The sequence below is a fragment of the Melospiza melodia genome, chromosome 6 (genome assembly GCF_035770615.1).
Source record: "Melospiza melodia melodia isolate bMelMel2 chromosome 6, bMelMel2.pri, whole genome shotgun sequence".
Classification (NCBI taxonomy): domain Eukaryota; kingdom Metazoa; phylum Chordata; class Aves; order Passeriformes; family Passerellidae; genus Melospiza; species Melospiza melodia.
In genome coordinates this window covers 2,229,325-2,253,238 of record NC_086199.1, presented here as the reverse complement: position 1 = coordinate 2,253,238, position 23,914 = coordinate 2,229,325, and the positions used below count along the sequence as shown (strand labels likewise).

The following is a 23,914-nucleotide window of genomic DNA, read 5'->3' as shown; positions in this document are numbered from 1 at the left end:
CCTGCAGCTGAAACGGGAACAGCAGCAGAGCTAAAAAAAGTCCAGGGCCTTAATTCAGTTTCCATGGCAACGTTGTAGATTAATGGCTTTTAGCTGTAATCTGAATGAGAGCTATTGAACTTTTCTGTGGTGATTTAGAGCCTCTTTATGTCCTGGGTGACTTTGACTCCAAATCCATCAGTCACGTGCAGGCAGAAGGATCCACTTGTCCCACTGCAGGAGGAACATCTGCCACTGCCAGAGCAAAGTTCATGTGGTGGGAGTAAATATAAATACCCTGGGCTGCTGCAGGGGTGCCAGGGATGAGACAACGTGTAGTACATGAGGAAATCACCTTAAATGCTGTGCTTTTGCTCCTGGTGCTGCCTGGGCTCATGGGATGATGCCACAGGGAGCTGGATGGTTTAAAGACCACCAGAGAGTGGTTTATTTTCCCTCTGTTAAGCTCTTGTTGACAGCACAGCTCTCTCCTGATACAGAGCTGCACTCAGTGCAGGAGGTTTGAATTGGGCTTGGCTGAGTGTGCACAGAATAAAGTGCTGGAAGGAAAGGATAACCCAGCTCTATGATCTTTCTGCATCCCCACCCCTTCAACCATCAACCCTCAGAGAAAAGCAGCATGGTTTGCTCAGAGGGCAAATCTCTCCCTTGCTCCCAGCAGCCTGCCAGGCCCTGCTCTGTCCCCTCTGCTGGGTCACTGTGGGGCTTTGGGCCCCTCTGTGCTCTCCCACCATCACGGAGCTGTGTGTGCCGGAGCAGGGCAGGATCCAAGAGCCCGGGATGCCCAGCCCAGCCTGCAGGGAGGTGAAAGCCTGGCAGCCCTGCTGGAGCCCTGCAGCTCCTTGGCTGCTGATCCCAGAGTCTCTTTCATTCAGGGGATGCCTTGCAATCAATCAATAACTCAGGAGCCTTTTTTGTTTTCTCCCCAGCACTGGAAGACGCGAGGCAGCGAGGAGTACGAGGCCGAGGGTAAGAGCAGAGAGCAGCTCCTGGGTCTGCTTGTTCTCATTGTTTGTTCTCATTTCAGCTTTGAAGAGGGATCAGAGGGGCTCTGGGTGTGGGGAGCACCCAGCCTGGCTGCTGCAGAGCTCGGGGAGGTGCAGCTGGGGCATCCCCCAAGCTGTGGGTGAATGTTGAGGCAGGGCACATCTTGTGCTGTGCCCCCCTGCCCTCTCCATCCCACTGTGGGTGTTCCTGGTCCCCCTGACCCCTGTCCTGCCCCCATCCTGCCCCGGGGGGCTCTGACTGTAGTGGAGCCTGGTGGGCACTAGATGTCAGCAGGGACCAGTCATTAAAAGTTCCTTAATTGTCGCAGAATTGTAAATTCCTGGAGTGGTTTGGGAGGGAGCTTAAAACCCACCTAGTCCCGTCCCTGCCATGGCAGGGACACCTTCCACTATCCCAGGGTGCTCCAAGCCCTGTCCAACCTGCTCTGGGACACTTCCAGGGGTGGGAAATTTCTCTGGGCAACTTGTGCCTGTGCTCTACCGTCTCCATCAAAGAAGTGTTCTACCATCTTCATCAAAAACGTGTTCTATCATCTTCATCAGGAGGGTGGCAGGAAGGACATGGAGCTGTTGCAGGCACAGAGGGATGCATCTACTTCCTTTTAATTACATCGGCACCTCTTCCACATTTCAGCTGCTCTCTAACCCCTTCCCCATCCAAAGAAACCCAACTTTTTTCTCCTGAAGCTCCTTTTCCACCCCCATGAGGTGGCCTGGCAGTTCCCTCAATCCCATAACAGCCCAGGGTAGGGAAGGGGGTGCCTTTCCCATCCATGCCAGCAGCTGAGGAAGCTCTGCTGCCCTTCCCTGGCCACATTGGCCATCAGACTCATCCACATACCCAAAGATCCTCCTGGCCACAGCCCCAGCTGTGGGAAGGCTCCCAGTGCCTGGCCAGGCTCTGGGAGGGATGAAAAGCTCTGTGGATGTGGCACGTGGGGGCATGGTGGCCTTGGCTGTGCTGGGGAACTGTTGGACTCCATGGTCTTAGAGGTTTTTCCAACCCCAGCAATTCCACGATTCTGTGGACATGAGGTTCCTTACCCTGGTGGCACAAGGGAGTGAAAGCTGAGCAGAGTCTGGCACTGCTGGGCCCAGTATCCACATCCTAAACCCCAGAGTGGGCTCTGAACCCAGACAAATGATCCCTTGTGGGCTGCAGAGCCAGGAGGGAGCTGTGCCCACTGCAGCAGCAGCAGGTTCCCTGTGGGGTGCAGACCCCAGATGTTCTGCCCCTCACTGCAGATCCATCTCCCCCATTCCAGGGCAGCTGCGCTTCTGGAACCCAGACGACCTCAACGCCTCCCCTGGGGCCTCCCCGAGCCCAGACTGGATCGAGGAGAAGCTCCAGGAGGTCTGTGAGCACCTGGGCATCACCAGGGATGGGCACCTGAACAGGAAGAAGCTGGTGTCCATCTGTGAGCAGCACGGGCTGCAGGCGGCGGCCGGCGAGGTGAGCGACCCATCCCTGCCCTGCCCTGCCTGGCCTTGGGTGTGAGCCCCAAAATCCCTCCTGGCATCCACCACAAGCACAGCTGGCTGCTTGGGAAGGGGTTTCCAGCTCCAGCTGCTGGTTCTCAGGGAGGGTTTTGGTCCCAAACCATCAGGAGAAGGCAGCTGCCAGGCTGAGCCGTGGCGTGCGTGCTCCTCACGCAGTCACAGGGGGATCTGGGATTTAACAAGCAGGGCTTGGATTCCAAACGTGTCCCCTTAATCCTAGGAATTTTCTAGCTAGACAGCAAATATGGGTTAAATATTCATAGGTGGTTGTTTTTGACTTTGGGAAGGCCTGTGGGTGTTTCTGTCCTGCAGCACGAGCCCACGAGAAAATGAAATCTTTAACAAAAAATGTCTCTTGTCAGTTTAGGATTTAGTTTTATTAAAAAAACTCAGATTTTTTTTGCATCTTAAGATAACATGGCTTGTATTAATTTCCTCTACAAAACATGTTCCTGAGCAGGTATTCCTTTGCAGCATCCACAATGAAATGTTTTCAGGGTATTAAGGCAGAGAACGGAAAAGATAAACTGTAGACAAAGAAATAGTGAGGGGCTAATCTGAACATCTCCAGTCCTACTTTTGAGAAGGCAGCATGCCCTGAAGCATCAAACAGATTTATGATAACCTTGCAGTGTCTTAGAGGTTTTTTTTTGCCTGGTCACTTCCAGCTGCTCAGGGTTTGGCATCTCAGTACCTTGAGCTGAGTTCCTGAGGTCACAGTGCCTCAGGAGCAGAATGAAATGAGTTTTTTTTTCCTTGCTGCCTCATTAAACAGCAGCTCCAAGATGACCAGGCGCTTTTTTTCATGGTGTATGTGTGCCTGCAATTTTCCACATGGAGAATATGGAAATGTGTGTTAGGCTGATGTAGCAGGTAATTCTTGCTTTGCTCTTTTTGGAGCCTTGGGAATAGAATGTTTGCTCTGTGCCAGATTTTTTTGGCCTTTTGCATGATTTCTGTCTCCTTGCAGGTGCTTGAGGAGGTGCTCCATAACCTGGAGCAAGATGGGACCATGAGCATAGAGGATTTCTTTTATGGCCTGTTCAGAAATGGGAAATCTCTCACCCCTTCAGCATCCACTCCGTACCGGCAGCTGAAGCGCCACCTCTCCATGCAGGTGAGAAAGTGAGAGGAGAATCCTGGGGTAAAAGGAGCAGGAGAACTCCTGAACAGTTCCCACCCAGCCTGCCTCCTCCTCTTCCTTGGTGTTTGTCCCTGCAGGGGCAGCTGTGAGGCTGTGAGGAGCTGGTGGCAGTGAGCTGCTGCCTGCCCTGCTCCAAAAGCAGATTTCAAATTCTCACTCGGAAAAAACTCTTTTGGGGGAGACAAAACACAGAACACCCTCATGGCAAAGGGGACATGGCTCCACTTTGAAGTTTTGGGGCTTGGAGAGGTCTCTGGCAACCTGTGGAGTGCAGTGGTGGAGCCTTGTAGAGTTCCAGGGTGGGTTGTGTTGGAAGGAGCCTTAAATCTCATTCCAACCCCTTCCACTGTCCCAGGGTGCTCCAAAGTCCCTCCAGCCTGGCCTGGAGCACCTCCAGGATGGGACATCCAGTATAAACTGGGTGCAGGGGGAAGCACTGCCTGGGACAGGCTGGGGACATGCAGCTCCCACATCTCTACTCCAATTTTTGCATTTTTCCTGAGAGTTTGAAATCTGCTCCCTGTCTTTGCCTGGAGGCTGAGGGCTCTACCCAAACCTCTCTACAAGTGCTCCCTGCAGCTGTTTTAGGCAAAGTGGCATTCCAAACCCAAAATGAACAGTGGCAAACCCTTCTGGAGCAGTGAGGGCAGCTCTGGAACACTGCTCCTCCTGGGATTTATCTTAAATCCCGAGTGCCTGCTTGAGGTCAGCAGCGATGCTCCCGCCGGGTTTTGCTTGGCAGTGAGATAAAACAGAGCTTAATCCTTAATCTCTGGAGCAGTGCTAGGGAAATTCCATTGGTAAAGCCCTGTGGGCCCTGCCTTTGCCCTGTCACACCCTCATCCTCATCCTCATCTTCTCTCACAGTCCTTCGACGAGAGCGGCCGGCGCACGACCACCCCCTCGGCCATGCCCAGCACCATCGGCTTCTCCCTCTTCTCCAGCCTGGATGATGGCATGGGCTATGGCTGTGTGGAGGAGGTCCTGGACTGCTGGCACCAGGAGGGCATCGAGAACAGCCAGGAGATCCTGAAGGTAACCCCCAGCTGCATCTCACCCCTGGTTTTATGTGTATTTTTTAATCCATGTGTTGGATGCTGAGTTATTTTTTTCCTTTCCGAAGTCTCTGTTTTTTTCCCCTTTTAAAACTTCCCACGGAGAAGCTGTGCTTGTTCCATCCCTGGAAGTGTTCAAGGCCAAGCTGGACAGGGCTTGGAGCAGCCTGGAATAGTGGAAGGTGTCCCTACACATGGCAAGGGGTGCAACTGGATGATCTTTAAGATCTGTTCCAACCCAAACCGTTCTATGATCCTATAAAAATTCCCAGTGCTAGTAATGAGAGGTCTGGGAAATTTCCAATCATTTCCTTGATGGTGCATCCCATTTTATCATTTTTAATTATAAAAATAGTGGAAGGTGTCCCTGCCCATGGCAGGGGATGGAACTGGATGATCTTTAAGATCTGTTCCAACCCAAACCGTTCTATGATTCTATAAAAATTCCCAGTGCTAGTAACAAGAGGTCTGGGAAATTTCCAATCATTTCCTTGATGGTGCATCCCATTTTATCATTTTTAATGCTGAAAATACACTGTGATTTCCAGCCTAGCTTGAAGAGGTCACCTACATTTGTTAGGAAGCAATTTAATTCCTTTTCCTCCCTGAATAGCTGCACCTGCAAACCTCTGAGCACTGGGGTGACCTGAATTATTGCTTGTGCTGAGGTGGAGGACAGCACTTGAAACCCTGCCCAGTCCTCAGTGTTCCATTAGGGAGAGTAAAAGGGTGATGGGGATGAAATCAGATACCTGAATAAATCCATCTTTGTCCATCTATTAGAAGCTGTGGGTGGCAGAAGATCATTTCATGTGACCATCACTGGATTCCCAACAGTGTGATTCTCCTGGCTTTTAAATATCCATGTGGGTAGAGAACAACCAGGCTGGAATAAACCCTGCTATGGCTCAGGATTTAAAACCCCCTCATCACATTGCACTGGTTGAGAGGGTGGGACCACCTTGCCCAGGTGTGGGTGTCCAGCTTGCCCAGGTGTGGGTGTCCAGCTTGCCCAGGTGTGGGTGTCCACCTTGCCCAGGTTTGGGTGTCCACCTTCACTTTGTTGCTTTCCCCTGTAAAATTGCTTTGTGCTGGTGTTACTGGCGTGGTTTCTCCAGTGTCTGCAGTGTTCCAGCCCCACCACGAGTGCTTTCTTTGTGCTCCTGCAGGGTTTAGGTTGGAAAAGTCCTGCTGTCAGCTCAGCCCTTGTTCAATACTAAAACCCATCCCCAAGTCCCACATCTACATGGGTTTTGAACACTTTCAGGGAAAGAAAAGGCCTTTCTTCAATGCTTGGAGCAGCCTAGCATGGTGGAAGGTGTCCCTGCCCATGGCAGGGGTCTGGATGACCTTAAATGTCCCTTCCAGCCAAACCATTCTGGGGTTTTACAAAATCCCGAGCAGCTGCTGATGATAACTTGCTTTCTGAGAGGTGGGATCCTCACCGTCAAACCCCCCTGCAGGGCTGCCCCTGTGTTGCCTCTGTTGCAAGAACTGGTTTTGTTTGCCACGAGCATCCCCAGCCACCTCCTCACAACAGCTGAGCCATGCAGAGTCCAGTCTCCTCAGATCCTGCAGGGAATTAGTGCAATTCATCAATCCTGGGCTGAATTTCCTATTACTTTGCAGCACAACCAGGACATTTCCCATCTCCACAGCTGGCAGCAGCTCTGTTGGAGGGAGGTGGCAGAGATGTCTGGTTTATTGCCCTCAGGGTGTTTGTGACAGATTAATCAGCCAGCAAAGATCTCTTGGAGCCTGCTGGTTCTGTGCTGTCAGTCCCTGCAGAAATGTCCCCAGCTCCTGCAGGAAGGAGGAGTGGAAGCTCCTCATTCCACCCCGAGGATTTGTTGTTTCCACAGGCTCTGGACTTCAGCTTGGATGGGAAGGTGAACCTGACGGAGCTGACGCTGGCGCTGGAGAACGAGCTCCTGATCACCAAGAATGGGGTGCACCAGGCAGCCCTGGCCAGCTTCAAAACCGAGATCAGGCACTTGCTGTGAGTCCCAGGGGTGGCTGCAGGTGCTGCTCCCTCAGCTGGCCAGGCAGCAGCTGAGGGGTGCTGGTGCTCCCAGGGGCTCTGGGATGGCACTGGAAGGCTCAGTTCTCTGCTGAGTGCTCAGAAGCTTCCACCTGTCTTGTTTTGTCTGGGAAAAACACTGAAACCTCCAGGGAGTGCAAAAAAATGTGGTTTAAAATGAAGAATGGAAGCAGCAAGCTGTTCCCTGTCTGGGAGTGGTCACTGCTGTCCACGGTGGTCATTGATGGTCAGGGAATGCACAGCTCAGGGCAGAGGCTGGTGGAGTTTATCAGTGCCTTTGATCCAAACTGATTTGGGGCTTTGCAGAGGTTCTGCCATGGGGTAGATGTGGAGGTGAGGTACAAAATCTGTACCACTGTAAATTCCAATGCTTTTCATTTGAAAGTTAACACAGTTTGACTTTGTGCTGGACTCACTGTGAAGGTTTCTCTATTGAAAAAGAAGGTTCCAGGGAGAGCTCAGAGCCCCTGGCAGGGCCTGAAGGGGCTCCAGGAGAGCTGGAGAGGGACTGGGGACAAGGGATGGAGGGACAGGAGCCAGGGAATGGCTCCCAGTGCCAGAGGGCAGGGATGGGTGGGAGATTGGGAATTGGGAATTCCTGTGAGGGTGGGCAGGCCCTGGCACAGGTGCCCAGAGCAGCTGTGGCTGCCCCTGGATCCCTGGCAGTGACCAGGGCCAGGTTGAACAGGGCTTGGAGCAGCCTGGGACAGTGGAAGGTGTCCCTGCCATGGCAGGGAGTGGAATGAGAGGGTCTTGAAGGTCCCTTCCATCCCAAACCACTTCAGTATTTGAACTGGGGACTAGACCACAGCTGAGGGTCTCAGGATCTGTGGGGACACCAAGACCTGTTTTGGGTACAGGTTCAAATCCAGTGACTAAACTCAGTTGATGAGACCCTTGGAGACCTTTCCAAGCTCTGAGTCTTCTGTTTCAAATCCCCTTTTTGTGGGGAGCAGTGAGGGCTGACCTAATGCAGGCTGGCTGTGCTCTGCTCTGCCCAGGGAGAGGTTTGACCAGGTGGCCAGGGAGAAGGAGAAGCTGCGCTCGGACCTGGAGAAGGCAGAGAAGCTGAAATCCCTGATGGCCTCGGAGGTGGACGATCACCACGCGGCCATCGAGCGCCGCAACGAGTACAACCTCAGGTGGGGCATCTGCATCATCCCTCCCTCCATCCATCCCTCCATTGTCTCCTCCTGGCCAAGGGCTTGCTGGCCACCCAGCTCCACCCCCAGCAGTATTTGTCACCCTCTTCCTTCTGGGGGTGCCAGCTGTGGGTTTCTCTGGGTCTGGACTGAAGGCACTTGGGACAGTAATTCCTGTTCAGACTCAGGTGTTTATTATTTCACTGCTGTGAGTTCAGCAGCTTTTCATTAGAAGGCACAAAATGGCCAGCAATCTCTTGGTACAAGGTCTTTTAAGACTAAACCACCCAATTAAGAGCTGACACCTGGATTATTTTCCCTTTTAACCCAATAACTGACCCCACAGAGCCCACAATGGGGACTTTTCTGCCCAATTACAAAATGCCACCCAAACCCATGGAGAAGAAGGAAGAAGAAGCCCAGGATGACACCCTGTGCCTTCCATCTTGCTTCCATCCACAACATGCTAAAAACCCCAAACCCTCAATTTCTCACCAAGTGACACACCTACACTGCTCTCTATAATCTATTTCACACTTTTGTGGATTCCAGTCTATTCTGGAATTCAGGGAACTTTCTCCATGAATGAGGGTGACAGTCAGTGCTCGCCTGGGGCTCAGGGCAGACACAGAAACATTCCCTGGGTTTCCACACCTGCTCTAACAGGCTGCTGTCCCCCTGGCAGGAAGCTGGATGAGGAGTACAAGGAGAGGATCTCTGCCCTGAAGAACGAGCTGCGCAGGGAGCGGGAGCAGATCCTGCAGCAGGCCAACAAACAGAGGCTGGAGCTGGAGCAGGAGATTGAGAAGCTGAAAACGGAGGAGAATTACACCCGGGACCGCCTGGGCCTGGCCCTGAAGGTAGCAGGGGTGAACACAGCCAGGATTTCCCCCAAATCAGGAATTCCCTGGCAGGGGGAGTGAATCCTGAAAGGATGAGTTGTGGGCCATGTCTAGCTGGCCAAAAGCCATCGAAGCAGCAAGGTAGAGGCATGTCCATGAGAATTGGTGTTTGGGGCACCTCAGTGGGTTGTTCCATGGATTCCCAGCCTCCAGAGATCTCAAATCTCTGCTGCCCTCACGTGCAGAGTGTGTGTGTGCACAGCTCTCAGATGAGCTGTCAAGCCAGGAGATAAAACATCCTGATCAAGTTGAAAACCCTCTTTTAAAAACTACCAAACCACCCAAAGCAAACTTGCTGTTCAGCCTTTTCATAATTTATCAAAAATCCTCTGTTCACACTTGCTGTGGCAGGAGTGGGTTGTGTGTGGATAATAATAATTTCTAAATCCTGTCATCACCTGAAGCTTGGAATAGTGTCATGCTGGGTTGGGAGTGATCCTTATTTTGCTGATTTTTCCTCCTGCAAGTGCTGATCTGTTGTGGGGTTTTTGTTTGCTGCAGGAAAACAGCCGCCTGGAAAACGAGCTCTTGGAAACAGGAGAAAAACTGGCTGAGTGTGAAAGTCTGGCAAGCAAGCTGCAGAGGAACTTGGAGAATGTCCTGGCTGAGAAGGTAAATCCCCCTTTTCCCGGTGGGGTTTCAGAATTAAATCATTTGAAAGTTGCTACATTGCAGCTGCCAGTTTAGCGATAGCCAGAGGCTTTGGGGGTCTCTGTAGCCTGCCTTGGTGACATGGGCTGCCTTCCAGCTAAGGAAAATACAGATATTCCACCTTAGCAGTAATTTTATTCTAATTAAACCATGGAGCCTTAAAATGAAGCAATCATCTTGCAGATCTGCAGGGATTTTTATTTTTTTTCCCCAGCACAGAGTTTTGGATTGGCCCAACTTGCAACTCCTTTCCAGGAGTGATGTTTTCCATGGCATCACTGCTGGAATTAGGTGAAAACTGAGGTGAACAGCTGTTCATGGCTGTATTACATTAAACTTTGAGAATATCAGCTTCTCCAAAGATGTTTGAATTTGTGCAGCCACAGTTCATGCATTGGGATTTCCAGCCTTCTTTAAAGCCTGGGATTATTTACCACACTGAGATGTGCATATGCTAAGGTAGAAAGCTGTGATCTGGAATCAGAATGAGCATGAGAGCTGTGCTAGATGCCAGACAGGTTTTTTAGGGAAGTTACTCATTCCCTGCTAGGAGGAAAGCAGTTTCTTTATTTAAAATAAAAATCCAGAGCGGAGAGAGGGAGTGCAGGCTGCAGGGCTGCTTGGGATGGCTCCCCGCTGTCCTGAGCAGGGCTGCAGGGCGGGTGGGTGCGTGGATAACTGGCTGTTCCACTCCTGTGTTGCAGTTTGGTGACCTGGATCCCACCAGTGCAGAGTTTTTCCTGCAGGAGGAGAGGCTGGCCCAGATGAGGAGCGAGTACGAGCAGCAGTGCAGGGTGAGTGCAGCTGACACCTGGCTCCTGTGTCCACCAGAACCATTTAGGCTGCAAAATCCCCCTCAGATGGAGTCCAAGCATTCCCCCAGCACTGCCAAGCCCTGCCCTAAGTGTGTCCCCAAGTGCCACATCCTCACTGTGAGCAGCAGCACGAGGCAGGCTGGAAATCTCTTCACCCTGGCTGAGCTGAGGGGGTGAGGTGCCCCCAGGGTCCATGGGGCTCTGTCAATTCAGAGTTCCAGGAACTTAAAGGAGAAATAAACATCCACATTTTGCTGGTTTTCAGACCAGAAATATTATTTTAAAATAATAAACCTGAGAACAGAAAGTTTGCTTTCTCTTCCATCTTGTGTAGTTGAAAGAGTTTAAGTTGAGCCTGCAGGTTTTCTATTTACACATCTGCTTGCTGATATCTGCAGAGGAATCAGCTCATCTGTTGCCCAGAGGAGCTCTGGCTGCCCCTGGATCCCTGGCAGTGCCCAAGGCCAGGCTGGATGGAGCTTGGAGCAGCCTGGGACAGTGGAAGGTGTCCCTGCCCAAGGAAAGGGGGTGGAATGGGATGAGCTTTGGAATCCCTTCCAACCCAAACCATTCTGGGATTCTGTGATCTGTTCTGCAGGATTATTTCCATTCAATAAGGAATTCCATTCAATATTCCATCCAATATTTCCATTCAAGGGCTGCCTTTACTGTTGGATTGGAAACAGCACAGCAGCTCTCTCAGGAAGCTGCAGTTAAAAAGCAAAAATTGTCCAGAAATAGGATTTGAATCAATTTTTCTCAATGTGCAGCTGCTTTTTCTCTTTTTGAGGATGGCAGATATAAATCAGTACTCAAGGTTCCCTTCCTGGGCCTTTCAGAGCTGCAGGATTGTGTGTTTGCCCATTCAGGGAGTTGTTTTCCTCAATAGCTGCTGTTCCTGGAGTGGAGTGCACAGCCCTTGGCACAAACCCTGGGGATGTTCCCCTGGCAGGCAGGAGCAAGGACCAGATGGTAAATTCAGTAATGAGGGGATCTCCTTCCTAATTTGATCTTCTGCTTCTGATTTGATTTTTTTCAAGTAGATGGTGTTTGAGGAGGCATTTCCCAACTGTTTGGAAATGTTACTAAAGCTGCTTTTCAATAAAAGGTCACAGGAAGAAGGAATAAAGGGAAAGCTCCTGCAGCTCCTGTTACACCTTCACCTTTGAGAGTTTGGGGTTGTAGAATCATCAGAGAATCCCAGAATGGTTTGGACTGGAAAGGACCTTAAAAACCATCTTGTTCAATGGGCAGGGACACCTTCCATTGTCCCAGGCTGCTCCAATCCCTGTCCAGCCTGGCCTTGGACATTCCAGGGATCCAGGGGCAGCCACAGCTGCTCTGGGAATTCTATTCAGGGCCTCCCCAGAGTCAGAGTCAGGAATTCCCAATTCCCAGTCTCCCATCCAGCCCTGCCCTCTGGCAGTGGGAAGCCTTTCCCCCTTTTTGGCTGTGGTTCTGTGTTTATTGACAACTCTTTCTCTGCTGTAATTCCCACCTGTGACAGTGTTCACAGGGGTCTGAAGTTGAGGGAAGAGATGAGGATCTGACTCCATGTTTCAGAAGGCTGATTTAGTATTTTATTATATACATTACATTCAAACTGTACTAAAAGAATAGAAAAAAGGATTTCATTAGAAGGCTGGCTAGGAATAGAATAGGAAAGAATGATAACAAAGGCTTGTGGCTCAGACTCTGTCCAAGCCACCTGGGCTGTGATTGGCCATTAATTAGAAACAACCAACATGGGCCAATCCCAGATGCACCTGTTGCATCCCACAGCAGCAGATAATCAATGTTTACATTCTGTTCCTGAGGCCTCTCAGCTTCTCAGGAGGAGAAATCCTAAGGAAAGGATTTTTCATAAAAGATGTCTGTGGCACCCACCCAAATGGACTGGGTGGATGCTCAGCAACCTTGGCTCCTTTTCACTCAGCTGATTTTGTTTTCCTCCCTGTCAGGAGCTGCAGGACCAGATTGATGAGCTGCACTCAGAGCTGCAGGAGTTCCGTGCCCAGGGCAGAGTGCTCAGGCCTGCCCTGAGGAATTCCCTGTCAGAGGAGTTTGACATTGACATGAAGAGCCATGGCACCAGTGGGATTGAGCCTGACCAAGGTAAAATATCCCTCCTGTAGGACTGAGATCTGGGATGCAGGTGTTTATAACATCCTGGAGGTCGTTCTGTGAAATCTTCCCAGTGAGAATTTATCCCCACCTCTAATTTGGTGTTTAATGTTAATCTGGACTGTGACTGCTGAACCAAATTTAAAGCTGAAATTGAAGTTTGCAGTTTCTTGGATGTGTTTGTGATGGGAGTTTGAGAGCTGCCAAACAAATTTGAATTGAGGAAGTAATTCTGTTGAGAATTATATCTATTTACGTATTGTATAATTCATGCTTTTATAGTTATATAAATTATTACTTGATTACTTTTTCCAAAGGACTCGGTTCAGAAGACTGCAACCCATTAAATATGAGCATAGAGGCAGAAATGGCCATTGAGCAGATGAAGGAGCAGCACCACAGGGACCTGCATCACCTCAAACAGCAGCTTGAAGACACTGTAAGTGCTGGAATGAGGTGGTCTTGAAGGTCCCTTCCCACCCAAACCAATTTGGGATTCTGTGATACCAGGAAGAAATAAAACTGAGCACTTATTTATTCTTTCCAGCGAAATTAATATGAGATGCTGAAGTGTAAATCAAAATATTCAGTAGAGTGAATATACAAAACTAGATGGAAATATTCAGTAGAGTGAATATACAAAACTAGATGGAAATATTGATGAAAACATCCCCGTAGGATATCCTGTGGAAAATGAACAAACCCATCCCATTTTCCTTCCTGCAGGTGAGCCATTATGAAAAGCAGCTGGATGAGACAAAAGCCCACTGGGAAAAGGAGCAGGAGGATCTGAGGCAGAAGTTTGCTGAGGAGATGAACGCCATGGAACAGCAGATCACTGGCCTCAAAAATCAAATAGCAGAGCTGCAGGGAGAGGCAGCAGCGCTCAGAGAGCAGCAGGAGAAGCTCAGCCGCAAACACAGCGAGGAGAAAAACAAATTACAGCTGCGTTTTGACGAGGAGAAAGCCAACCTGCAGGAGCTGCTGAGGCAGGAGCACGAAGCTGAAGTGAGGGCCAGGGTGGAGCAGCTGAGCGAGGGGTTCAGGCAGGAGCGGGAGGAGCTGACCCAGAAGAGCGCCTGGGTGCAGGAGGAGATGAGAGCGGCGGTGCAGAGCCTGCAGCAGGAGAAGGGGCAGCTGGAGCAGGGCTTCCAGGAGCAGCTGAGGAGGCTGGCAGAGCTGCACCTCCTGGAGAAGGAGCAGCTCCAGCAGGAGCTGCTGAGGAAGCACCAGCAGGAGCTGGAGGAGGAGAGGTGAGTGTCACCCCTGGTGGGTGAAGCCAGGGCAGAAACACCTCCCCGATGGGGAATCCCAGGTGTTCTGCTCTGTCCCACACCCCTGGGCTGCTCTCCAGGGGCTTTTCCCTCTTCTGACCTTTCCAAGCAGATCTTCAGGTTCATTTTTAGCTTGCCCAGAGGCAGCAGTTGTGTTAAAGCATAAGCAGGAGTGATTAACTCGAGCTCTGCTCAGGGTCCCTGTGCTCCACAAATCCCTTTAAAGCTCAATAAGCTCTGGGTTTTCAGGGTTCTTTGCTGAAGAAGGAAAGGGGTAGCAGGGAAGTGCTTTTAGCCAACATGGAGTGTCAAAAGAAACTGAAGCCACCCTGGGGTGAGGGGGATGAGAGCAATTTCCCCCCCAAAATCTGAGCACAGGAACTGAAGGGCACATATTGCACATGAAACCTTTTCTGAGGACATTTCATGAGTTGTTACACTTTTCCAAGGCAGTTTTTCCCTTTGAAGTTTCACCAAATTGCCTTGTTGCACTTTTCCAAAGCAGTTTTTCTTTTTGAAGTTTCACCAAATTGCCTCGAATTTAACTTGCAGCTCCCAGAAACACCCATCCAATAGTCAGTGGATTAAAAAAAGTAAATTTCCAACTTGTTTTATTCAGCCTAAAAAGCCAGTTTAATCTCTGAGGTAGCTTAGTAATATCTTATGTTAACCATGTCTAGGAAAAAAATGGCAAGTGACTATAACAGAAGAGCATCTCATGCACAAACTCAGTTTTCTGTGGACACACAAACCCTTGTGAATAAGTATGAAGAGACCCTGCAGAGCCTGGAGGGACGTTACCAGAGAGAGCTGCAGGAGCTGGCTGAGCAGCAGAGAGAGGAGAAATCCCAGTGGGAGTTTGAGAGGGATGAGATTGCTCAGGAGGCTGCTGAGGCCCACGAGCAGCTGAAGGAAAGCTTGGCAAGTGAGAAGGCTGTTTGTTGTGCCCTCAGCCAGGAGAAGGATCTCCTGGAGAAACATTTCAAGGAGGAAGTGAACAAGCTGGTGTGTGAGAGGGAGCAGCTGGAGAAGGAGCTGAGAGAGCTGAGGAATGCTGCCCAGGAGCAGGAGGAAAAGATGATGGAGAAGATAAACCAACTCCAAAATGACCACGAAAAAGAGCTGAAGGAGAAAGAGGAACAAATATCCACAGTGGAGCAAAATGGGAAACTGGTTAGGGAGAAGCTGGAGAGGCTGGACAGTGAGTATAAGCGAGAGAAAGAAGAGCTCAATTCCAAACTCCTTGCTCTGGAGAGTTTAAACAGAGACATTTGTGAGAGAGCAGAGACAGAGAAGGCTGAGATGGGCTTGGAAGTCTCAGACCTCCGAGGGAAGATCCAGAAATTGCAGTGGGAGACACGGAGCTTCGCTGCCCTGCAGAGCCATTACAGGCTCCTGGAGAGTGAGTATGCAAAAGCCAGGAGCCAGCTCGCTGCTTGTCCTGGTGCAGCTGCCCTGGGAGACGATGGGGATGTCCTGCAGAGCCTGCAGAAGGTGCACGAGCAGGCAGTGAAGGAGAATGTCAGGATGGCTGCCCAGATCCTGAGGCTGCAGCACCGGCTGCGAGCGGCGGAGCAGGAGCTGCATCCTCCCAGCCCCAGCTGCTCCCAGCCTGGCTCAGAGCCAGAGGAAATGGAGCCCAGCTTTGAAGGGCTGCCCAGTGATTGCCAAGATGTGGCCGTGGGAGCAGATTTCAGTGTCCTTCCACCTCTGGAGGCTGATGCTACAGACCTGGAAGAAATGTCGGAGGTGGATTGGGATTTGGAGGAGGGATGTGTGAAAGCCAGAGCTGGTGGCCACCCTGAGGCACAGGGGTGCTGGATCCAGGGAAATCCAGCAGCTCTGGATGCTGATGGCAACCAGGATGGTGACAAGAACCTTTCTTGGGTGCCTCTGCTGCCAAAAAAGAGAGACCTGGAGGAAGTTCCCAGGGTAAAAACGCTCCACAACGATGTCAAACAGCAGAAGGTTCATCTGCTAAATCACAGAATAGCTCCCAAAAATAAAGGGCTTGTTTCTGATGCTTTGAAGGTGCAGGTGGAGCTGGAGAGGGCTGAAGAACTGAGTGAAGACTCTCTCCTGCTGGATCACACTCCTGGGGCAGCAAACAGTGACCTGAAGAGTGTAATAGCTCAGCTTTGGAAAAAGATGGAAGAGCTGGAAGACAGATCCATGGCACAGGCTGAACTTCTGTCCCTGCAAGAAGAAATTCAGGTAGAAAATGAGGATCTGAAGGCTGAAGTGATGCAGTTAATTGAAAGAAATGGAGTGCTGGAAGAGAACCTGCGCAGGCTGAGGAGGCTTTGTTGTGAGCAAAAAGAGAGTGAGACGGAAAGCGTCAAGTTTGAAGATGAAAACGGCGAATTCCTCGTGCAAGGTAAAGAATTGGAAGGTATTAAAGAATTGGAAGATATTAGAGAATTGGAGGATGCCCAAGAACAAGATGCTCAAGGAGACCCAGATGTGCCCAGTGACACAAGTGGGAAGCTGGAAGAACATCCCACCACATCCATGGGCCAGCAGGACAAGAACCCCCGAAGCGACAGCGCCGTGAGCCAAGTGGGCAAAGCAGGAATGGGGGATCCCACCCCCCAGGGGAAGGAGGAAGCTGTGGGTCCCCCAGAGCAGAGGAGGGCAGTGACCCAGGGCTTGCAGAGCACGTGCACTGAGCTGCAGCAGAAGGTTGACCTGCTGAGGTAACGTACCGCGGCGTTCGCCACTAACCCACCGCTGCCCCGGCTGCTCCTCTAACCACCCTAGATTAACTCTGCCTTAACTGAGTAGCAAACACTGCCATGGACTCCTAACTCCTCTAGTCGTGGATAACAAAGACCACTGGAATCAGTAACTGTGTGTGCCTTGCTCCTCTCTGTGCCCGGAGCACCTGCCAGCTGTCCTGTGTGTGGATGTCACCGTCACCGTGTGTAGCTCGTCCTGCAGCACAAACCCATTGCCATCCCCGTGTCCAAAATCCATGGTAACACCTCCAGAGTGCTTTGTAGCTCTTACTAATATTCACTTCACTCAGTTTGTTCCCTTCTAGAGCTGAATGTTGCTCACAAGGCTGAAATTGCTCCTCTTTTGCCTCAGTGTTTCAGTGAATGCTGTAGGATTATGGTGATTTGAAATGCTAAAAGTGCTTCTATTTTTCTCAGTATTTAGGTTAATATTAGAGAATTATAGGGACTTTTCCCAGTTAGGAACCCTTCAGGAGTGGATATGGTAAATACAGTTATAAAACATATATTCATTATATTATACTCATCATAGGTTTTACCTACTTTTTCTAACTGCTATATTCCAGCAAGGATTTCCTTTTTTTTTAATGGTTAAAGTGGCTACAAGTGGTTTAATTATTCAGCACCAGCTTCCTGCAGGAAATTATTCTTTCAGGTGTCCCACCATGGCTAAGTTATTTCTTTGCAGTCTCCTGAGGACAGAAAAGACATTTTCCAACCGTGCTGTTCCCAGAATTCTGAATTCCAGCTGGGGAAACAGCTCACTCTCCTGGCAATCTGCATATTGTGGTGTTCAGTTGTTATTTCTAGCTTGAGGACTGAAAGATATGTAGGGTATAGTGTGAAACTTTAGATTTTAACTCACTTCAAAAACATGCCCCAAAAGGGTTTTTTTAAAGTTTGTTGCAAAATTTTGGAGTTTTTTTGAACAAACTGGGGAGCGCTCCTACTGAATTAGTGTAAAATATAAATACACCATTAATACATAAAAAAAGGCATTGTTTTTGAAGCATTACAGGTAGCTCTGACTTGGGGGACCCTTTCCTCCCCAGGTGCCCCCCGGGAGCTGTTCTCACTCGTGTCCTGTCTGTGCCACAGGTGTGAGGCCGAGAAGCTCCGCGAGGAAAACGCCGTCCTGAAAAACGAGGTGACCTTGTTAAGTGAGGAGGGGAGCGCCTCCAGCCTGAAACTGAGGGAGCTGAGTGGATCCAGGGAAGAAATGAGGTGAGAATTCCATGGGCAGTGCACCCTGTGTCTGCTCAGCCACAATGGCTTCGCCCCTTCTCTCCAAGCTCCTTTGTGTGTTAGGTGCTGTACAGACCCAAAATGGGGTGGAAATCCAAAATGGGGTTATTTCATGGAAACCCAGCGGGTTGTCAGGTTATTCCTCATCCTTTTCCCTGCCCCAGCTTGCCCTGCCCATCCCCAGAGCCTGCTGGGGTTTAGCTGTAGGCATTGAGGTGACCCAGTAACACACACAGAGGGTTTAGGAGCTGGCCTGGTGCAATTGTTTGTGCTTCACCACAGGCAGGGAGAGGCTCCTCTGACAGATTATTCCAGTGGTTGGGTCCTTGCCAAGTGCAGAACCATCCCTGATCCTGGGATTGTTCTTCCCCTCTAGGAAAGACCCACTTGGGGCACCTTGAGAGGTTGAGCACTTCTGATGCAGAGCAGGGATGCTGAGCAATAAATAAATAAATAGCCACAATTACCATTTCTGATGGTGTTTAAAAAAAACAGCTTATTTTTGGAATCAATAAGATGGGAAAATACCTCCAAGATCTTCAAATCCAACCATTAACCCAGCACTGTTGAGGCCACCACTGCCCTGTGTGTCCCCAAATGCCACATCCACATGGATTTTAAATCCCTCCAGGGATGGGGACTCCACCAGTCCCAAGAAATCCTTCCTAATACCCAATCCAAACCTCCCCTGCCACAACTTGAGGTGATGTCCTCCTGTGCAATCTTGCAGTTGTGTATATTGATAATTGAGCTTTCCTTTCTCCATAGGCAGAAAATAGAGGCTGTGAGAAAAGAGAAAGTGGCTGTGCAGAAGATGGTGGACAACCTGAAAAAGCAGGTGTGTGGCAGCAGAAAACCAGCATTTTATAAATTTAAACGTTTTGATAACTGTTTAATTGCACTTTGGGATTGATTTGAGGTCACTTGACCTGCTCATAACACAAAAGCTGTAATTGTCCAGCTCACAGGCTTGAGAGCACTTTCCACAGTCAACTTCTGTAGAAAAACAAAGTTTAAATCTTTTGTTTGGTCTAGGAATTCTGCCAGTTGCATCCATGCGGCTGCTACTTTTATTTCAGGTGTGGCTTGTTATAATGGGTGAAATAAAAGGATTAATTACCTTTAACATCCATGCCATCTTGGTACTGCTTAGAAAAATATTTACTTAGAGTAATCTGTTAGGATAACCCTCAAAATCCACACCAGCATGGCCAAGTGTTGGGTGACAGATATGACTGGTCTCTAATTAAGGCCAATTATGACAAATTATTTGTTTGGAGTCACTGTCAGAGAGAGACTTGTCAGATCCTTAATCACTTTAATAGAAAGGAAATATCCCAGATCTCATTCCTGGTGTAAAAACACTGCTGTCCCCTCTCAGGTGGCTGATCTGAAGACCAGGAACCAACAGCTGGACTCTGAAAATACAGAACTCAGCCAGAGGAACTCCAAAAACCAGGCAGATGTGCAGGATCTCAACCAACAGCTGGCAAGGGTGCTCAAGCAGAAGGAGAGGGAAGAGGGGAAGTGCACTCTGGAAGAATGGGAAAAGGAGAGGCTGCTGCTGAAAGAGGAGCTGGAGAACTCAAAAATTGAGGTACAGCATTTGGTAGGACAGCTGGGCCTCAGGGGCTTTGGGATTGGCATCCCTGTCCTGGAGTGGGGTTTCAAAGCTGAGCTTTGCTGAGTGCTGCCTTAAACACAGCAGCAGCCAAAAGGCAGGAGGGAAAAATGTGCAGGTTTGCCTTGAAAACACAGCTTGGTGATGCCAAATATTGCCCTGCATTTTCCATGTTGTTCATCCAGTGCCATCTCAGCTCTGTCCAGTGGCTGCAGCATCCTCTGCTCAAACTTTGCTCTGTGGGTCTCCTAAATCGAAATCTGAGCCTTTCCTTTTTTGCAGTCATCAAATATGGTGTCATCCTTGGAGATGGATTTGTCCAAAATGAAGGTTCAAGCTCATCTACTGGAGCAGGAGAACCACATCCTCAAGCAGGAGCTGGAGAAGACAAAGCAGGTGTGGCATCCCATTGCCCAGAGGAGCTGTGGCTGTCCCTGCATCCCTGGAAGTGTCCAAGGACACCCTGGAACAACCTGGGATAGTGGAAAATGTCGCTGTTTATTCCAGAGGGATTGGAGCTTGATGGCCTTTAAAGGTCCCTTCCAGCCCAAACCCTTCTGGGATTTTATTTGAGTGCTATCACATTAATTTGCACTGTCTCTTAATGGGTGAGAATGAAGAGGTGGAAATAGTTGATTTCTTTAAAGAAAGGGAATGTAACTCCTCTTCAAACAGTTTCCAGGTGCAACACACAATTCTTCAAATAAGGTTGGGTTCACTTAGACTTTGCCAAAAGATTTTGGGACTAGTGGATCCACAAAGGGAAGCTTTGGTCAAGATAAAGATTTAAAGTTCTAATTAAGGGATAGACAGAGAAAATGGGATGCACATGAGAGCATTCCCCTGGTTAACTGGAGATATAACCCATTTTAGCTCCATTTAAGGAGTGAGCTCTTCCAGCACGTCCTGTCAGGCAGAATTCCTGTTGCTAAACCCATCTGGAGATCTGGGAGTCTCACAAGGTCTGAGGATAATTTCCTGGAGAGCTCGGTTATCTCCTGTACAAGCACAGCTCAATTGGCTGTAAATGTATGCTAATAAACACAGATAATGAAGGCTTCAAACGAGGCAGTTCCCTGATCAGGGCTCCACAAAGTCATTTTCTGCACGCTGTAAAACACTCAGTGCTCAGGGCAGATAATGCTCTTAAGAAGCAAAAGCAGCTGAGGCCTATTGAGGAAGGAGTGGATTGTGGAGTGTAATTACAGAGATGCAATGAGGAAAGGCAGGGATAAAGCACTGGGGCACTTGGGAAAAGGATTGGTTTTCCCTCTGTGTTTGGTGATTTCTATGGGATATTATGGAAAAATCCTTCCCTGTGAGGGTGGGGAGGGCCTGGAAGTGTCCAAGGACACCTTGGAGCAGCCTGGGATGGTGGAAGGTGTCCCTGCTTATGACCTTTAAAGGTCCTTTCCATCCCAAACCATTTGGGCATCCCCTGATTTTTCATGCCAAATTCTGTGAAAGCACAAAAATGCAACTCTGAGGGGTTTCATTTCCCACAGCTGCCCAGATGTCCTGATCTTGCTGAGCTTCAGAATGAAGTTGCAAGTTTGATCACTAAAAATGAAAAGCTGCAGAAAGAGAAAGAAGCCCTGAGTGAGGAACTGAACAGATGCATTGAGAAGGTAAGAAAGGAAAATCCTCATCACTGTGTGCTGTAAAAGGCTGTTAAAATTCCTATAGCTGTGAAACTTCTCTGGATGGTTTTTCCCCTCACCCTCAAGCCACATAAAGGCTTTGTTGCCACTGCCTGGATTTTTTTGATTTTTTTTTTTCCCCCTAGCTGGTTTTAGAGAGGAAAGCTTCAATTCTGGAGCACAGCTTTACTGTAATTTGATGATGTAGAAAATTCCAAACATTGCAAGGAAGAGAGGCCTGGATATAAATCCTGCAGCAGGACAAGGAAGACAGTGTTCTGTGTTCTTGGACTTCTGTTGCATCTCTAACCCACTGTAACTCTGAACTGGAGCAGAGCACTCTGCTCACTGTAAATAATAATCCCATTGTGTGGGAATTCAGGGAGCTGAGGGGCTTTTGGCTTTCCTGCATTTTCCTTCCTTCCTTAGCATTAACTCCCTCTGTCTGGGGTAACCCTTGAAGTGAACTGGAGTCAAAAGCAAATTCCTGAGGGAGGATTCCTGTGTAATCTCATTGCAGGTGGCCCAGGTCAGCTGCCTGGAGAGTGCAGTTGGCAGCTTGGAGCAGGAGCAGAAATCCTGGGAGCAGCAGAGCCAGGCACTGAAAGCACAGCTCAGCCTCTCCCAGGACAAGGTAGGAAACACTGATTTAGGGTCTGACCCTGATAAAAGCAGTTTGATCTGTCTCCTGTAGTGCTTTTTCTCATGAAAGGCCCCTCCTGATGAGAATGGCTGCCTGAGGGGCTTTCCAAGTGGTGTTCTTAAAGCACAAAAGGAAACTTGTTAAACACAAGGAAGGGTTTTTCTCTCTGCAGCCAAGTTACTTTTGCCAATTCCCTCTGCCTGGTGATTCCTAAAGTGCTGCAGAGACTCTGCTGTTGCTCCTCTGTGCTGGTGCAGGCTCATCCTTCCCCAGGCAGGGATGGGATCAAGTGGTTCCCTGCTTGGTTGAGTTGGAAGAATTCCTGCCAGGAAGAACAAACAATTCAAGGGAAAGCTTCTTTCCAGGATATCTCAGTGAATGCTCAGGGCTGGGAGATGTTTCTGGTGAATGCAGCATTGTGGCTCTATTCAAAGTGGGTGGCTGTGAGCTTGGAACAGAAAGTTGGAAAATAATTTGGAATTGTAGAGTTTTAAGGATAGAAAATCCTTATAGGATTGAGTCTAATCATTCCCCAAGCACTGCCCAGGCCACCACTGACCTGTGTCCCCAAGTGCCACATCCACACAGCTTTTAAATCCCTTCAGGGGTGGGGATGGCACCACTGCCCTGGGCAGCTGTGCCAATGCTCAAAATCCCTTTCCATGAGGAAATTTTCCCTAATATCCAATCTAAACCTCCTCTGGCACACCCTGAGGCTGTTTCCTCATCCTGTCCCTTGTTCCCTGGGAGCAGAGCCTGACCCCCTTCAGCTCCACCTTCCTGTCAGGGACTTGTGGAGAGCAATAAACTCAATTTAACATTTTCAAAGGGGAAAAAAAAAAAATCAACGTTTTAACTTCACTCCTTCCATCAGAGACCCTAAATCCCTGGGATGCCTGATGCACACAGGGAATGCTGACCCAGCAAAGGCCAAGCTGTGCTTTTGCTCTTTCCAGGTTCAGAGCCTGAGTGAAGCTCTGCAGAGCAGCAACCTCCAAATGTCCCGGCTGAAATCCGACCTGCAGCTGACACAGCAGGAGAAGGAAAGTCTGGAACAAGAAGTGATGGCACTGCACAAACAGCTGCAGGGCACCAGTGAAAAAGTAAAGGCATCTCAGGAGGTACCTGAAATTATTGGATATTGCATATAATGTTGTTTTTAGCTGGTTTTTAAAAGCTGTATTTCAAGTGTTAAATGTGGACAGGCAATGATCAGTCCCCCTCTCCTAAATCTCCATTCTTCCCTAAAAGAAACCTTTTGCCAATAAAACCCCCAACTTTATGGACAATGCATTAATTTACACCTATCAACTATAACAATTAAACCAGTCATTGACAGAGGAGCTCATTTTCAGTGCAACTTGGGTTTGAAAGGTACAGGATTACTCCAACCTCTCAGCTAATGAGGATTTGTAACTGAAGGAGGTTGTAGACAGCAGTCCTGGGATTGCTGTTATGAATTCAGTTACTCATTTGGCTTGTTTGCCATGTAATTAAGGAATATTTAATGTCCACGTGGAAAAGAGGCTGTTTCAGAATTGTACAACAGGAGCTAATTTGCAGCTATTAGTGCATAATATAGAACACTGAGTTCTGTTTGGCTCTAAGGAGAGCATAAATTGCTTTTTTTGTGTTGCTGACCTCTGTGCACTCCTTGTGCACACAGCTATTATCCATGATTTTAGTGGAGGGGAGCACTTGGGATTTGCACATTGGATTTTTTAAGAACAACAGAGATTGGGCTGGGAGGGAGATGGGAATGCTGCAACTTTGGAGCCTGCACTTACTGAAAATCCACCTCAAACCCACCTGAATAGAGCAAATGTCTGCTTCTTTGTTGAAGGCCTAACCCTGCAATTCTGTCTGTCTTAAGAACCTGGTTCTGGAAGTGGCTGTGCCTCCCTCAGGGCTGCAGGAGCAGCAGGGGCCCATCCCCTGGGGCGAGCAGGAGCTGCTCAGGCAGGACAACGAGAGGCTGCAGAGGGAAGTGCAGAGCACAAAAACAGACCTGGCCCACTGCAGGGAAAAGGTAAAAACATGGGCAGGCTGGGAGAGACACCGCAGCAGGGCTGGGCTGGGAGAGCTGGGGGGCACTCAGACCCCTTTGCACAGATCACAGTGCAAGCAGGGTTTGAGCATCTGAGACTCCACTACACTCTCAGGACATTTCTCTTCTTTAAAAGACAATCTTTGTAATTCTTGCCAATCCTAGTGATTCTCTGGAGGTCACTCAGACCCTTTTGCATAGATCACAATCCAAGCAGGGTTTGAATATCTGCATAGAATGAGACTCCACAACACTCCCAGAATATTTCTCTTATTTAAAAGACAATCCTGGTAGCCCTTGCCAAAGAATTCAGTCCAACTTCAAG

General features: G+C 49.2%; 1 protein-coding gene across 5 annotated transcripts in view; it reads left to right on the top strand.

The window, feature by feature from the left end:
• The window catches only part of NIN (ninein), a 62,216-nt gene that overhangs the window by 20,204 nt on the left and 18,098 nt on the right, over positions 1-23,914 (top strand). For 3 of the 5 annotated variants that reach the window (XM_063159608.1, XM_063159611.1, XM_063159610.1), the window contains exons 4-24: positions 930-969; positions 2,273-2,460; positions 3,478-3,624; positions 4,519-4,686; positions 6,569-6,705; positions 7,749-7,889; positions 8,575-8,749; positions 9,293-9,403; positions 10,147-10,236; positions 12,219-12,372; positions 12,699-12,820; positions 13,108-13,634; positions 14,336-16,351; positions 17,492-17,617; positions 18,407-18,476; positions 19,020-19,235; positions 19,542-19,655; positions 20,765-20,887; positions 21,420-21,533; positions 22,499-22,663; positions 23,416-23,571. In XM_063159608.1, coding sequence (XP_063015678.1) covers positions 930-969; positions 2,273-2,460; positions 3,478-3,624; positions 4,519-4,686; positions 6,569-6,705; positions 7,749-7,889; positions 8,575-8,749; positions 9,293-9,403; positions 10,147-10,236; positions 12,219-12,372; positions 12,699-12,820; positions 13,108-13,634; positions 14,336-16,351; positions 17,492-17,617; positions 18,407-18,476; positions 19,020-19,235; positions 19,542-19,655; positions 20,765-20,887; positions 21,420-21,533; positions 22,499-22,663; positions 23,416-23,571 — 5,100 coding nt within the window. Of the gene's footprint in view, positions 1-929; positions 970-2,272; positions 2,461-3,477; positions 3,625-4,518; positions 4,687-6,568; positions 6,706-7,748; positions 7,890-8,574; positions 8,750-9,292; positions 9,404-10,146; positions 10,237-12,218; positions 12,373-12,698; positions 12,821-13,107; positions 13,635-14,335; positions 16,352-17,491; positions 17,618-18,406; positions 18,477-19,019; positions 19,236-19,541; positions 19,656-20,764; positions 20,888-21,419; positions 21,534-22,498; positions 22,664-23,385; positions 23,572-23,914 lie in introns of those variants that run through there. The other 2 variants (XM_063159612.1, XM_063159613.1) reach the window with 2 other exon arrangements.